General features: G+C 52.5%; 1 protein-coding gene across 2 annotated transcripts in view; it reads left to right on the plus strand.

The window, feature by feature from the left end:
* Positions 1-13,954, plus strand: part of SLC24A4 (solute carrier family 24 member 4) — a 173,699-nt gene that overhangs the window by 116,736 nt on the left and 43,009 nt on the right. The window contains exons 9-12 of one of the 2 annotated variants that reach the window (XM_044230999.1): positions 1,280-1,333; positions 2,863-3,005; positions 7,636-7,805; positions 12,163-12,367. In XM_044230999.1, coding sequence (XP_044086934.1) covers positions 1,280-1,333; positions 2,863-3,005; positions 7,636-7,805; positions 12,163-12,367 — 572 coding nt within the window. The remainder of the gene's footprint in view (positions 1-1,279; positions 1,334-2,862; positions 3,006-7,635; positions 7,806-12,162; positions 12,368-13,954) is intronic. The other variant, XM_044231000.1, reaches the window with a different exon arrangement.

Below are 13,954 nucleotides of genomic sequence, written 5' to 3' on the forward strand. Positions count from 1 at the left end.
CTGTAGGGGCACCTTGTAGCTCAGTTGGTTAAGCATCGGCCTTCAGCTCAGGTCATGATCTCAGGGCCCAGGGATGAGGCCCCAGGTTGGGCTACCTACTGAGCAGGGAGTCAGCTTCTCCCTCTCCCTCTGCCCCCCTCTCATGCTCGTTCTCTCTCTCTCTCAAAGAAATAAAATGTTTTCTTAAAAGCAATATAGATCTTACTGTAAAAAGCAAAGGTAAACAGAATAAAATGTAGGAACTCACCTTAGTGACCTCCAGGTAGAAAATGATGCCTTAATTAAGATACATAAAGCAGAAACTTGAAAGGTTGGCATTTTCATTGTGTCAGTGTTATACGTCCATAAGCCACAGAGACGTTCTCTTCATGACGGTGATCCAAAGTGGCATCCCATCAGTGTCTTTCTGTGGGACTGTGCTCAGTCCGCTGAGGACATGAGCAGCCGGGGGCTCTGGGCCCAGAGAAACCTGCTCTCGGCCCCCACCTGGCCCTTAACCCACCCTGTGAGCCAGGCAGCCACTCCACATCCAGGGTCTCCTCCTAGATGGACTGGGGGTGGCCACAGTGGGGTCTTCGCCATCTCACCGCAGTTCTGCTGGGCTGCAGGCTCTGCCAGCAGAGGGAGAGTTCCCGAAAACAACCATAGCTCATGCCTGGCGCATAGTAGGCCTTCAGGACGCATTTGTCAGATGACCAGACAGATTAAGCTGGGTGGCTCCTCAGAAGCTTGTGGTGCCCGCGGGCAGGTGGGTTTGGGCGCTGCACCTGCTGGGCAGTGGGGTGAGTGTCCCAGGAAGGCCCCGCCCCTGCGCCCCTCTGGAACCCCGCCCTGCGGGCTCCTGTGCCCACCTCTTTCTCCCTGCAGTTGTCCAGGCTCCTCCCCACCTGTACCCACAGCCTTTCTGGTCCCCAGCCAGAATCTAAGGTGAGCACACAGGTCTCTTAGGACCAAGTGGGTAGGACTCCAGGCTGCTCCCTTCTGTGGGTCCTGGGATGGGGCAGCCCTGGTCCCTCCATGTTCTGGATACCCATGGAAATGCTGCCTGATCCCCGTGGACCCCCATCGCTGAGAAGAACCCACCCTCAACTTCTCTGTCCCCAAGAGGGCTTCAGATGGCAGCTGGCCACAGCCTAGGATGGCGTCCCTGTTTGCCAGGGCCAGGGCTGGGGAGGGTCAAAGGACCTTCTGCCCTGCTCCGCCAGGGCCTCGCCGTCAGCCCCACACCCCACGGCCACAGGCACCCTGTCCTAACCACAATCTCTCTTCTCTCTTTGAGGTGGGAAGGCCTGGTTCTCATCATCTTGTACGCGTTTTACATTCTGATCATGAAGTAAGTAGCTTTTCTCTTCTCCCTGCTGGGCAGTCCGACGCCTTGTTCCGCTCCCTGCTCTAGCCTTCCTTTAGAGCCCAGACAGAACTGAGGACAGACCTTCCAGCTACTTCCAGCCAGCTCTGGTTCGCTGGGGGTACCCACTGGGGTGCTCAGACACTGGGGGCTCCTGTCCACACCTGGACCAGGGGAGCCTGGGCTGGTGGGTAGAGGATGGGGCTGTTCAAAGACAGGTGGCCGGCAAGACTCTTTCCCGGGGGGCTCCTTGCTGCCCTGGGGCACCACCCTTTCTCACTGTCGCCGTAAATCCCCTCTTCTCAAAGAGCCAGGCTGCCTGGCTTTCGCACCAGGCTTTGTACGGTGCCACCTGTCAGGGGCTAAGCCTGGTGCAACTCCAGGGCACGCCACTCGGGAAAGAAGGTGCAGACCCTGGGTCAGAGTTGGGCTCGCTTGCCGCCTCCAGAAACCACCTGGCTCAGCGTGATCTCAAAAGTGCTGGTGAGGAATATCATTCAGCCCTAACAAGGCAGGGACATCAGACTGGGATGAGCCTTGTAAACGTGCTAAGGGAAAGCAGCCAGTCACAAAAGGACAAAGACAATATGGTTCCGCTTGGGCAAGGGACTCTGGAGAGCCCAATCCATAGAGCTAGTAGGTTAGTGGGGGGTGGTTACTGGCTAACTGATGAACAGACACAGACTCGTTTGGGATGCTGCAACCTGACAGTAAATTATGCTGACAGTCACCCGACACATCCTAGGACTGTGATGAGTGCCAACAAGTTAGACACTTAAAAACGAAAAAGAGTTAAAATAGCAGATTTTTCCACATTTTAAAAAACAACCTCTCTGTGAGCTGAGTCCCCTTCAGGTTTTGCCGTCTTGTCCACATCCCCAGAAAGGGTTAAAAGCAACACTGTAGGAGACTCTGAGTCCCCACATTTATATCAGATGTTTATGGTATTTTGTGCAAATGGGTGATCACCTGTCCGAGTGCGGGAGGCTTGTCGTCACATGAACCACTCTCTCTCTGAGCACCTTCCAGGGAGGTAGGCGGCCTGGGGTCCGAGCCGGAGATGGCGTCTTCTCTGGGGGGTGTGCCTGGCTGTGAGGGGTGCAAGCTGGCCTGCCGGGCAGCCCATGGGAGCAGGACTCATGGCTGTGGGAGGGAAGACCTATCTGGTGACACTTCCTTCGAGCCTGCCTTTGACACTGGCCTGAACTTCCTCTATTAGGACAGGCTTGGGACGGGCATGAGTAGACATGGGTCATGCTCTTGGACCAGAGGTTCCTTATGCCCCCCTCCTCACCCCCTGCCCAGGGAAGCCACTAACAGCACAGTGGGGCAGGCCTCTGACAGCACGATGTTCTCGGGGTCCTGCCAGGGGACTGTCAGCTCCGCTAAGCGCCCTCCACTCCCCCTCGCCGCCTCCACAGGCCACTCCCAGGGCCTTCTGACTGTGTGTGCATGGGGTGGGGGTGGGATGCCAGGCATTTCCCCGGGCTCTGACCTCCTGCCTTAACTTCCAGGTACAATGTGAAGATGCAGGCCTTTTTCACCATCAAACAAAAGACCATTGCCAATGGCAATACCGTCAACAGTGAGCTGGAGGATGGTAATGATTACTGTGATAGTAGCTCTGACGACCCCTCCGTGCCGTTGCTGGGGCGAGGTAAGGCTGAGCAGACAGGAGCGGCCCATGCTGTGTCACTGAAACCATCGCCCGTTCTCTCTCTTGCACACACACACACCCCACCTAAATTGTCACTCTCTTACCTTTGGTACTAAGGCCCTAAACAAGGAGATGTGGCTCAGACTTGTGTTTGCGTAAAGGGGAGAAGGATGAAGAGAGCCAACAGTCGTGCCCAGGGGACTTTCCCCCAAGCCTCCTGAGGAACGTTCCAGGCCTGCTGGGCTTCTGTGAAATGCAGCAAATTACCTGTCTGACCCTCGGAAAAGGCCAGTGGCAGGAGGCGGAGGACTTGGGGTGGCAAAGCAGGCTCAGGTCTCCCTGTGATTTCTCACATCCCAGGCCCAGTTCAGGTGGAGAACTCTGTTCTGGAGAGATCTCTGTCTCGTCACCCAGAGGAACGGCAAGGCCTGGGAGGGCAGCCACAGAGCTGAGCAGGAACAGCCAGACCGGCCCCAGAGAGCCCTGCCTGGGAGCCCTGACCCCAGGGGCGGCCCCCTTGTCTGGGGTTCTGGGCCCCCAGGGAGTGGTAAGGCCAGAACAGGTTTCTGTAATGAGGATTATGGAAAAACAGATGAGCCTGGCATCTCCTGTCCCACCCACGGGGTTGGTAAAGGCCTTCTTCACCAGCATGACAGGTAGACAGGCCACGTGAGGGTCTTTATTCCATGTTCCCCGTGGCCCCAGGCGAGCCGTGTCCTCTTTCAGGCCACTTTCACTCCTTCATGGGGTCTGTGACAGCCCCGGTGGTCTCGGGGGCTGGTTTGCTCATGTCTGGGACGTGTGGAGGCTGAAATCTGTCCTCCTTGGCCCCTCACTAGTCTTCACTAGTGGGGCAGATCTGAGTAGGGGCTCCAAGCCCCGGATGTCCAGCAAGTTTGTTCTGTTCCATCTCAGGCAAACGCCCGATGGAGGCACCTGTCACAGGTGCTTGACAGAGGAATGAATGTCTCCATATGGAAAAAAAGAAGCCCTTCCAAAAGGAAGAAGCCCACTGGGGTTGGGGGAGGATCAGTGTAGTCATGGTTACGGCCCGGCTGCCAGATGCCACCGGTCCCTGATGGTCAGAGAGGGGAGGCTTGGAGAGCTTGAAGCTGTAGCCTTGTGTCCTGTCGCCAAAATGCCCGGCAGCCTCCCCCAGGAGAGAGCCGGTTTCCAGGACAACCTCCGCAGAGGGGAGGGACGGATGTGGCTGCTCCACAGACAGAGCAGGCCCGAGGTCCCAACTGCAGATCCCTGAGCACAGCGTCTCAGGACAGAGGCTGATTCCTGCCCAGTCTTGTACACCGAGATGAGTGCTCCGGGAAAGAAGAAAGATCCAAGTGGTGGTGGCGGTGGTCATTCATTCCTCTGGTGCCAGCCCTGAGAGCTCCCTACCACCTGCGTGGCCCGTGCAGGAGGCCCCTCCCTAGTGTCCCATGGGAAGCATCTCTTACTTGCAGAATAGCCACAGCCCATGTGGGGCCTCTCCTAGGGCTCTGTCCTGCCACTGTCTCCATTCCTTTGACACCCAGGACAGTAGGACCTCCCCCACAAGTCTCTTATTTTCCCCCAAATATCTAAGTCTGGGAAAATGTCTAGAAAATGGGAAGATTAGACCCCTCCCCCCAAACATAGGCAAAGGAGGCAGATGGGCCTCCCTCCAAGTTTCATCAAGGAGGAGGCATTTGGATAAAGGCCAAGGAGACAGAGGTCTGGACAGGGGGTTGGGGGGGCAGGGGGAGGCTGCAGGGCTGAAAACTGAGATAGGGTAGTCCCAGAGATGGAGGCTTCAGGATTTCGTAGCTCAGGCTGGTGGAGGACCCTGTGTGTAAGTCACCACAGGGCACCGTCCCCCAAGAAACAGACTGAGGCAGGAGGAAGGTGTTTGCAGGAACCCTACAGGGACTGAGAAGGGGTCTCAGGGGTTTGCCTTTCTTTTTTTCTTTTCTTTTTTTTTTAATTTTATTTACTTATTTGACAGAGAGAGAGTCACAAGTAGGCAGAGAGGCAGGCAGAGGCGGGGTGGGGGGAAGCAGGCTCCCTGCTGAGCAGAGAGTCCGATGCGGGACTCGATCCCAGGACCCCGGGATCGTGACCTGAGCCAAAGGCAGAGGCTTTAACCCACTGAGCCACCCAGGCGCCCAGGAGTTTGCCTTTCTTAATGGTGTAGTTGTCACCAGTCTTTCTAAGGCAGAACTCCCCCTCCCTGCTCCTTGGCCTACGGGCAGGTCCCCATCTACCCACCCACCCGAGAAAGCCCAGGACTGCTGCCTGGTGGATTCGGTCAAGAGCTCACAGGCACACACAGCTCTGGTTTTTCCTGTTACCAGTTTTGGTGTTTCCCTGTGCCAAGTCCAACTGTTCAACCCGACCCCTTCCCAGGTGTTTAGACTTGTTACTACCACTCTTGTAAAATGCCTTTAAGTACTTAAATGTTCTTTAAAGGTCATGAGGTTCTTTTTACCAAATCCTCTGGGGCTTTTTTTTTTTTTTTCTTATTTTGAGGGGTGGCAGAACATAATATCTTCCTGCTCTGTTCTTTGTTCAGATGTTCAGGTTTTTCTAAAACTCTTAGAAATTTTTCACATGACACTTCAGTTCTGCTCAAGAAAGCAGAGAAAGGTCCAAGAAAAGGTCCCCAGGGCAGAGGAGGAGGGTACCCCCCGTTCCCCGTTTCCAGCTGCTGAAGGAGTCCCCCTTCTCTGCTGGTTGCCACAGCCTCACAGCCAGGGCTCCTGGGGCTAACCGCTAGGCTCACGGTGGAACTTTCTAGGCTGCCCTGGCCCTGGATCCGACTTGGGCTTCCAGCAGTGAGAAAGGAGGTAGACACCTGGCCTGGGGCTGAAGAACTGCCAGAAAGACATTCTCTAATGGAGTGATTTTCTGGGCAGCCCCCTTTGGCTGGGCCGTACCACCTCCTGCTGTCATTTGGTGACACCATGACAAGAGTCCTCCCTATCCCCCACCCCACCCCTACCCCCCACCCCCGCACGCTGGGGAAGCCAGTTATCACAGCTTTTGCCTCAATGAACTGATGCTCCAGAGGCTCCCTCCTTTTGATCCCAGGGGTCCCCCAGGGGATGCCCATATCAGGGCTGATTCTACAAATAGGACAGAGCCTGGAGCCTGCGGGTGGTTGGGCAGATCTCCTCCCTAGGAGGGAGTGGTTCAGGCTCTCAGCAGTGAAGGGTCCTGCTCCTCCAAGCGGGCCAGAGCCATAGAAATCGGCCAGGAGAGGGGCCCTTCCCAAAGCCCTGAGCACTGAAGCCCCCTGTAGCAGGAACCCCTCTACTAACTCCTCCTTCAAATAACCCCCTGGCATCTTGACCACCATCAAGAATGCTGGCCCAGGCTCTCTGCGCCCACCGCACGCTAATCACCTCTGGCAATCTCTGTTGGCCTTTGTCTCCTTAACTCTTCTCTTCTGAACTGTAAGTAATCTGCTTTCACCCACGCGGTAACACACGCATTACAAAACAAACCCGGACCTCCCGCGCACACCTCCTTAGAGGTTAGCGTCTGTCCCAAAAAATGCGGGGTCCTCCTGGCTTCGTTTCTAACCTCCACGCCTCCTGTCTGCTGAGCCTTGCTGCTTGTTTGGTGAGGGTGTGCGTGTCGGGTGTGCATTTGCTCGTGTCGGTGCCATTAACTCTTGAGGGTGTGCTCTTGGCTACTCCTGCCGGGAAAGGCCGCTCTCCAGGAGCCGGTGACCAGTGTAGAGGGACAGGCCTACCCGCTTCGACAGTCTCCCCAGAGGGAAAAACCACCTGCTTCTGTGTGCTGTGTTCCTGAGCAGTTCCATTCCTGGCCTCCCCAGGGCTCCAGAGTTACATGTCAGATCCCCCGGGAGGCCAGCCCTGAGCGAGCCTGTGAAGGTGGCAAGGAAGAGGCCTGAGGCCTGGAGACACTTACTCTTCAGCCTCTTGGGGTGGTGCGGGTTGGGAGGGAGGTGGGAAGCAAAGGGTCAGAGACTATGGCCTCCCTGCTGGAGGGTGTGTGTTTTATCGGACGTGGGATGTGGCCAGCAGCCTTTAGCGAGCAGGCTTTCCTCTGGTGTCTCTCTTGCCTCATCCAGCCCCTGTGGTCCTCATCCTTGCCCTCACTGCCAGGCCCCTATCCTTCTCCGCCAGGCGGAGATGGTTGTTCAAACGGAGCAGGTGGCCTTACAGTAAGCTGAGAGCCCGTGCTATCTGGTACTTTCTAGCATTTTCCATCCTGGAGGGCTTTTGTCAATTTCCAGAGTTTTATCTGAGCCTCTGTCAACAGAGAGGAAGAAAGGTCCCCTCGCCTTCATGGGCTAGGAGGGGGCAGGGACACTGTCTGAATTGTAGCCGGGCCCCCCAGTGAGGTGCAGACGAGGAACAGAGAGGCCTTAGTCAAGACGGACCCCAAAGAGAGGGGCATCACCCGGCGGAGGGGCTAGACGTGAAGCGTTTGCTCGTGAGGCATCCTGTAGCATGGGACCACGGGGCCTCGGCTAACACTCCCAGTTGGCAGGCAGTCCCCTGGCAGCTGCCCAGACCACAGCCCCAGGTGGTCTGCCGTGTGAGGGGAGGTCAGCCAGCCCAGTGCTGGGGTGTTCTTCCCAAGGGAGATCTCAGCACTAATCATGCTGTTGTGCTCAATATAGTGAAGGAGGAGCCTCAGTACAGCAAAAACCCAGTGGTGATGGTGGACGAGGTCATGAGCTCCAGTCCTCCCAAGTTCAGCTTCCCGGAGGCGGGCTTACGCATCATGATCACCAACAAATTTGGGCCCAGGACCCGACTGCGGATGGCCAGCAGGATCATAATTAATGAGGTCAGTCTGTGTCAAGGGCACTGAGAGAGAGTAGCCTCGGGTGTGTTGCTGTGCTTTGAAGCCACGGGCTGGTGCTGAGCCACCAGGATATCCTCAGCCAGGCTGGCCTTTATTGCTGTCCCTGCTATGGAAGGAGGCCCAAACGTTACCAGCGGGCAGCACACGATCCTCTCCAGAAGTGTGGCACAAGGCAGGCAGCAATCAAGTACAATTTCTAAGATGTGCCACTAAGACTTTTGTCAGGCACGAAAGGAAAGCTAAGTGGAGAAAGGCCAGCTGGAAGTATGGCTTGTTTCTTTAAAGTGTTCTTTAGTAAAAAAAAAAAAAAAAAAAAAAAAAGATGAGCACACACTTGTTCTCTACAGACAGACAACTCTAGAAAACCAAGAACGCTGGCGAAGGTCACTTACCCCTGAGCACTTCCCTTTCACTCTGCACCCTCCTGTTCTGCTTGAAGTCTGTGCCTTCTTTCTCACTTGGGGGGAAAAAATCAGTTTTAGTGCTATTTCCTGTCCAGAAACTATAGCAAAGATGCCCCCACTCTAATGGCTTTCCAACTTTCTTCCAGGCTTTGCCACATATGTGCATATGGGAGTTTGAAGTCCTTACCCTCACACCCAGGTAGTTCTCAGAGAGCTTGGAAATTTGAGAACTAATAATCCGTGGTTAGCACATCAGAGGTATGCAGAAATGATATCGCCCAGGGCTGAAAAGTTCTGTATTTTGAACATTTCTGCTTTTTTGTATAATACATCTTCCCTGTGGAAGATATGGAAAGAAAGAGAAACACTGCAAATGTTGCACCATTCTGAATCTTTTTGACCCAGGTCAGTTAAATAGGAACTGGTGAAATTTTACTGAATCCTGGTTATCTTTCATGAGCATAATTGTACCCACCGAAGGGGGTGAGGACAACTCTGAAGGAAGTGGGTTCATGGTAGCTTTCTCATGGCAGACCCACCAGGGAAATGATTGGGGTTTTGAGGAGCTAGTAAAATATTGATGGTCACCCACCCCAGATGTTTTAGGCTGCTGGGAAGACCTTGTGTCCTCTCCACCCCTCCCCCCCACCAGGCTGGGATTGAGTGCCCTGGCAGGGAGCATAGGGATACAGAGAGGCTGGGCTTGGGAGAGGAGATGGGCTTTTAATCTCACATTAGCCACTAACTGGTTTGATCTTCCTGGGCCTCAGTTTCTCTTAATGAGAATGTTTGGGAAGATGCTAACAGCACTAAAAAATTCAGTGGCACAAAACCGATAAACTGTGCGTGGGAGCAAAGCTGTGTCTTGGGGTAATTTCATCAGAGAATGGGAGTGGGGGGAGGAAAAAAAAAAACAACCCAAATACCCAGTTTCAAAGTTGTTTCTTAAGACCCTGGGTCTCATTAGAATGTTCAGTCATTTTAATTCCAAAATGTTAGAGATGTTTGTAAAGCCGCAATTAAGCCGTGTTAGAGTCTAGTGCTTGTGGTACGGATGCCCTTGTTTGTTCACCGGAGAGGACAGAGCCGCTGAGAGGGGTTTGTGGGGGGCGGGGGGGGGGCGCAGGTGTATGGGAGAGGGCGTGCGAGGGGTTTTCCTGCACTCCAAGGCTGCACCTGGCTGTCCTCGCTCAGAGCCCCTGCAGTGAGTTGCCGAGGTGCTCCGAATCTCCCCCACCTTCAGTTTCCATGCATCTCACACCAGGGTGCTGGTCATTCTGAGCTGGTCCATTCGACTGCTGAGGCCTGGCCAGGTGCAGGATATCTTACCTCTTAATGACCTTCTGCAACAGATGATGAGATTTCCAGTTTCTCAGAGAGGCAAAGTAATTTGCCCAAAGCCACACAGCTAGTGTGAACGCAGAACAGGAATTCCCACCCAAATTTGCATCTAGACTGCAAAAATAGGACTACGTAGATTATCAGGGGTCAGTGAGTCCACCTTCTCAGACCCTTCTTTCTATATCTTTTTTTTTTTTTTTTTTTAAGATTTTAGTTATTTGCCGGAGAGAGAGAGAGAGCAAGTGAGTACACACAAGCAGGCAGAGAGGCAGGCAGAGACAGCGAGAGAAGCAGGTTCCCTGCCCAAGCAAGGAGCCCAAGGCGGGACTGGATCCCCTAACCCCGGGATCATGACCTGAGCAGTGGCTCACTGAAGGCAGTGGCTTAACCCTCTGAGCCACCCAGGCACCCCCCTTCTTTCTATATCTTTATTCCCTCTATAATGTTCAGCCCCTGCTTGAGTTGCTTATAATTGCCTCTTCCAAGTGGTAACTCTTTGAACATCGCCACCCCCTGATTTTCTCCTTGAACTGAAATATCCTTAGAACCTCCCACCCTCCCTGATGTAACAGGGTTCCTGTCATTACCATCTTCCAGCTTGTCTCTCTCAGCATGTGGATCCATCACCTCCTTTGTGTTATAATCTATGCCTCTTTTAATACAACCTCAGGTAACTTTAGATATTTTTCTAGGTACAATGCTCTGTTGTTTCCTATTAAGCTAGAATCATGACCCCTTTCCATTGCTACCATTCATGTTGCCATTAAGTCATGCCTCCCTCCTTACAATTCTGTCCTTGCATAACCAGGTTTTTTGTTTAAATATAGGAATCACCTGTCATTTAATAGTACTTAGGTTTGCTACTTGGGTAGCAAACTATTATGACTCCACATCTGAGCTTTTGTCTCAGACACAGATCTCTTTGCTCTTTTGGTAGGCTAAGTGTTGTGAACACACTTGTAAAAAAAGAATTTTTTAAAATTTTCATCCCACCCTAGGCTTCATGATTTAGGAGTCCCTACCTAAAACCAACATGAAGGCAGTTAAACGGTCAGTTCCTTTGTTTTTGTTGTTTTTAAAGAGAAATAGCATGTGTTTTAATAATGATGTTTTAACTTCCAGGTAACCATGAGGATAGGTATTGCACACACAGGTAGAAAGAATAGTGACTTGGGGACACATTCATGCATTCTTAGTCTCCTAGCAAAGAATTGGGAGGATCTATATTTGTCCATTGTGTGACAGCCCTTAGCCCCAAGGCCTAACTCAGGCTGACACATGGGTATTTAAAATCAGAACCAAATGAATGAGAGCTGGGCAAAGGCAAAGGCAAAGGAAAATGGAAACCTGTTGATTTCTAGAAACGTGGCTTCTGCCTTTCCCTGGTTTCTAGAAGCCCATGGAATTACTGAGGAAGATTAGCTTCCGCGTGTGGAAGGGAGGCAGCCTTTGTCAGTCACTACAAGATGGGGCCGGGAAGGGGACAGTTTGGTTCAGGACTTACCCATTAGACATGGCAAAGCACTGCGACAGCGGAGACCATCCCAGTGGCCAGCGACCCAGTAAGGTGCTCAGCACCGTTGGTCAGTGGGGAAATGCCGAGCCATGGCTGGATACCATCATACACCCACCAGAATGGTTCACATGGAAAGGGCTGCCAGGGTCAAGTGCTGACCAGAACAGGACACAAAGGAAATTATAATGCATTGCTGATACGAGTGTGCCGTGATTCAGCATGCAGGTACTGTGTGACCCAGAAATTGCACTCCCAAATACACGAAAGAAACAAGTCCATTTTGTCCAGAAAAAGACTGGTGCACAAATGTTCATAGCCATGTTCTTCATAAGAACATAAGAACAAAAGAAGGGAAACTGCGCAATGCATCATGGGTTATTCATACAGTGGAATAGTCGACAGCCATGAAAAATAGCTACTCAGTCAGGCAACACCACGAATGAATTTTACAGATATTGAGTGGAAAGAAGCCACACATAGAATAATACGAATTATTTGAAGCCATTTATATGAAGTTCAAGTTCAGGAGAAGCAAACTGATGTTTATAAAAGTCAGAATAGCAGTTACCTTGGTTACCTCTGGAGAGAAAGGGCGTATAAACCAGGGAGGTGCCTGAGGGACTCTTCTGTGGGGCTGGAAATGGTCCACACCTTGATGGAGAACATCATTGAGCTATATGCTTCATTTGAGTGTCTTTTTGCACAACAGACCTGAAAAAAATTAAACATTTAAAAAAAAATGATGTGGGACGTTTCCTGTGGCTATCTTCAGGCAGCTTATAAATGTCCAGTGAAGGATCTGGAATGGTCACTGTCTTCCAGAGTCAGGGGCTAGGTGGTCTGGTTGGCATTAAGAAGGGGAGGCCCAGGTTCTGCCCAGGCCCCAAAGGCTTTCCCAGTATCAGTCCACCCGGAAATGAGCAAACTGAGATGGAGCCCGAGGTTCTTGGGCCATTTCTCAGGGAGCACAGGGATGGCATTCCAGAAGCCGTTCAGGGCTATGCATCTGTAAGGAACAAACCACCATGGAACACTTCGTCCCATGTCTTGGCATCTGACTTGCCTCCTATCCACGCAGCGGCAGAGACTGATCAACTCAGCGAACGGTGCCAACAGCAAGCCACTTCAGAACGGGAGACACGAAAACATTGAGAATGGGAATGTTCCCGTGGAAAACCCCAGCGACCCACCACGGGAACAGGAGCCGCAGCCCCCACCACCGCCGCCTCCTCCAGAGCCGGAGCCAATTGAGTCTGCCTTCCTGTCCCCCTTCTCCATGCCCGGTGAGTTCTAGGGGTGCGGGGCCCTCGGGCTAAGCTGAGGTCTTCCGGTCAGAGACCTGGACCCACAAGGGCTGGGGAAGGCTGTGCAATGGGTTGACATTAGGTCACTGGCATGTGCCAGACAGCAGGTCAGCTAGAGACGTAGGGAACCCCAGTAACTCCTAGTGACTGCATTTAAATATCCAGGGCAACTGGTCTTTCTTTTGTAGTAAGTCTGTTATTTTCACAGACCTGGTTTGATTCTCCCACCCAACATTCACTGACAGGATATTCTAAGGCCAGAAATTACCCACAGACAGTTACACCTTCTCCATTTGACAGCATCTCCTACCTGTACATAAGCCCTCAGCTTCCTCCATCTCACTGGAGTGTGACCTCTGAAGCTTAGTGACCTCTGACTGCCAGCTCCTTGCTGACCTCAGCTTCTGCTCTTCTCCTTCATGCACCCTCTCCTCCAGCCACACTGGGCCCCTTCCTTTCCTTAGAACACACTTGTATGCCCTGCCTCAGGACCTTTGCACTTGCCTGTTGCTGGAATGCACTTTCCCCCATGGGCCACAGGGCTTGCTCTCTCCCCTGCTTCAGATCCCTGCTTAAATGTCACCTTCTTGGGGTGGCCTTCCCTGACAATGCTGTTTGAAATTTATTTTTAAAGATTTTATTTATTTATGTGACAGAGAGAGAGATCACAAGTAGGCAGAGAGGCAGGCGGGGGGGCGGGGGGGCGCGGAACAGACTCCCTGCTGAGCAGGGAGCCCGATGCAGGGCTCAATCCCAGGACCCTGAGATCATGACCTGCACCAAAGGCAGAGGCTTAACGCACTGAGCCACTCAGGTGCCCTTTCTTTCTTTTATTTTTTTTTTTTAAGATTTTCTTTATTTATTTGATGGAGAGTGAGAGAGACCACAAGTAGGCAGAGAGGCAGGCAGAGTGAAATATTTTATATATATATTTTTTTTTTCCCTTGTGTGTCTCCCCCAGCTAAAATGTCACCTCCACAAAGTGCAGGGATCTTTGTCTGTTTCGCTCCTACCTGACACACGGGAGGGGATTAGCAGGTATCTGTGCAGCGAGTTCAGATGCAAGAGGAACCCCAGACACACACAGTGTACCTTCCTCTTTAACCAGCTTTCTGTGTGGGCCTTTGAGTCCTCAGTGGGAGCTGAAGGTCCGGGTCTCAGAGCTTTTACCTCGGTGTCCTACCATCCCGAGAGAGAGCAGAATTCCAGAATCTTCACATCTGGAATTTGATGTTTTTCTGAAAAGAATTCTGTGTTTAGCATTGGGATCACAGAACGTATAATTTAAGAGATGGCTCTGTGGGGAGAGAGGATGTCCAGGCCCTTATCCCCCTGTTACGGGAAGACTCCTGCCCCCAAGTAGATGGCGGGGGGCCTAGCCAGGCTGGGATACTCTGCCATTATGGTTCATCCTGAATATAGAGGCTCCATCTGGGAACACAGGGCTGCCTCGAGGTTCCTCGATCAGAATCTCCAGGGGCACGCTGCTTCCAGCTACCTGGCACTTCCCAAAATTCAGGGTTTGGTTCTGAAACACGGACATTTCAAAGACTAGCACAGGACATA

The sequence above is a fragment of the Neovison vison genome, chromosome 13 (assembly GCF_020171115.1).
Source record: "Neovison vison isolate M4711 chromosome 13, ASM_NN_V1, whole genome shotgun sequence".
Taxonomy (NCBI): domain Eukaryota; kingdom Metazoa; phylum Chordata; class Mammalia; order Carnivora; family Mustelidae; genus Neogale; species Neogale vison.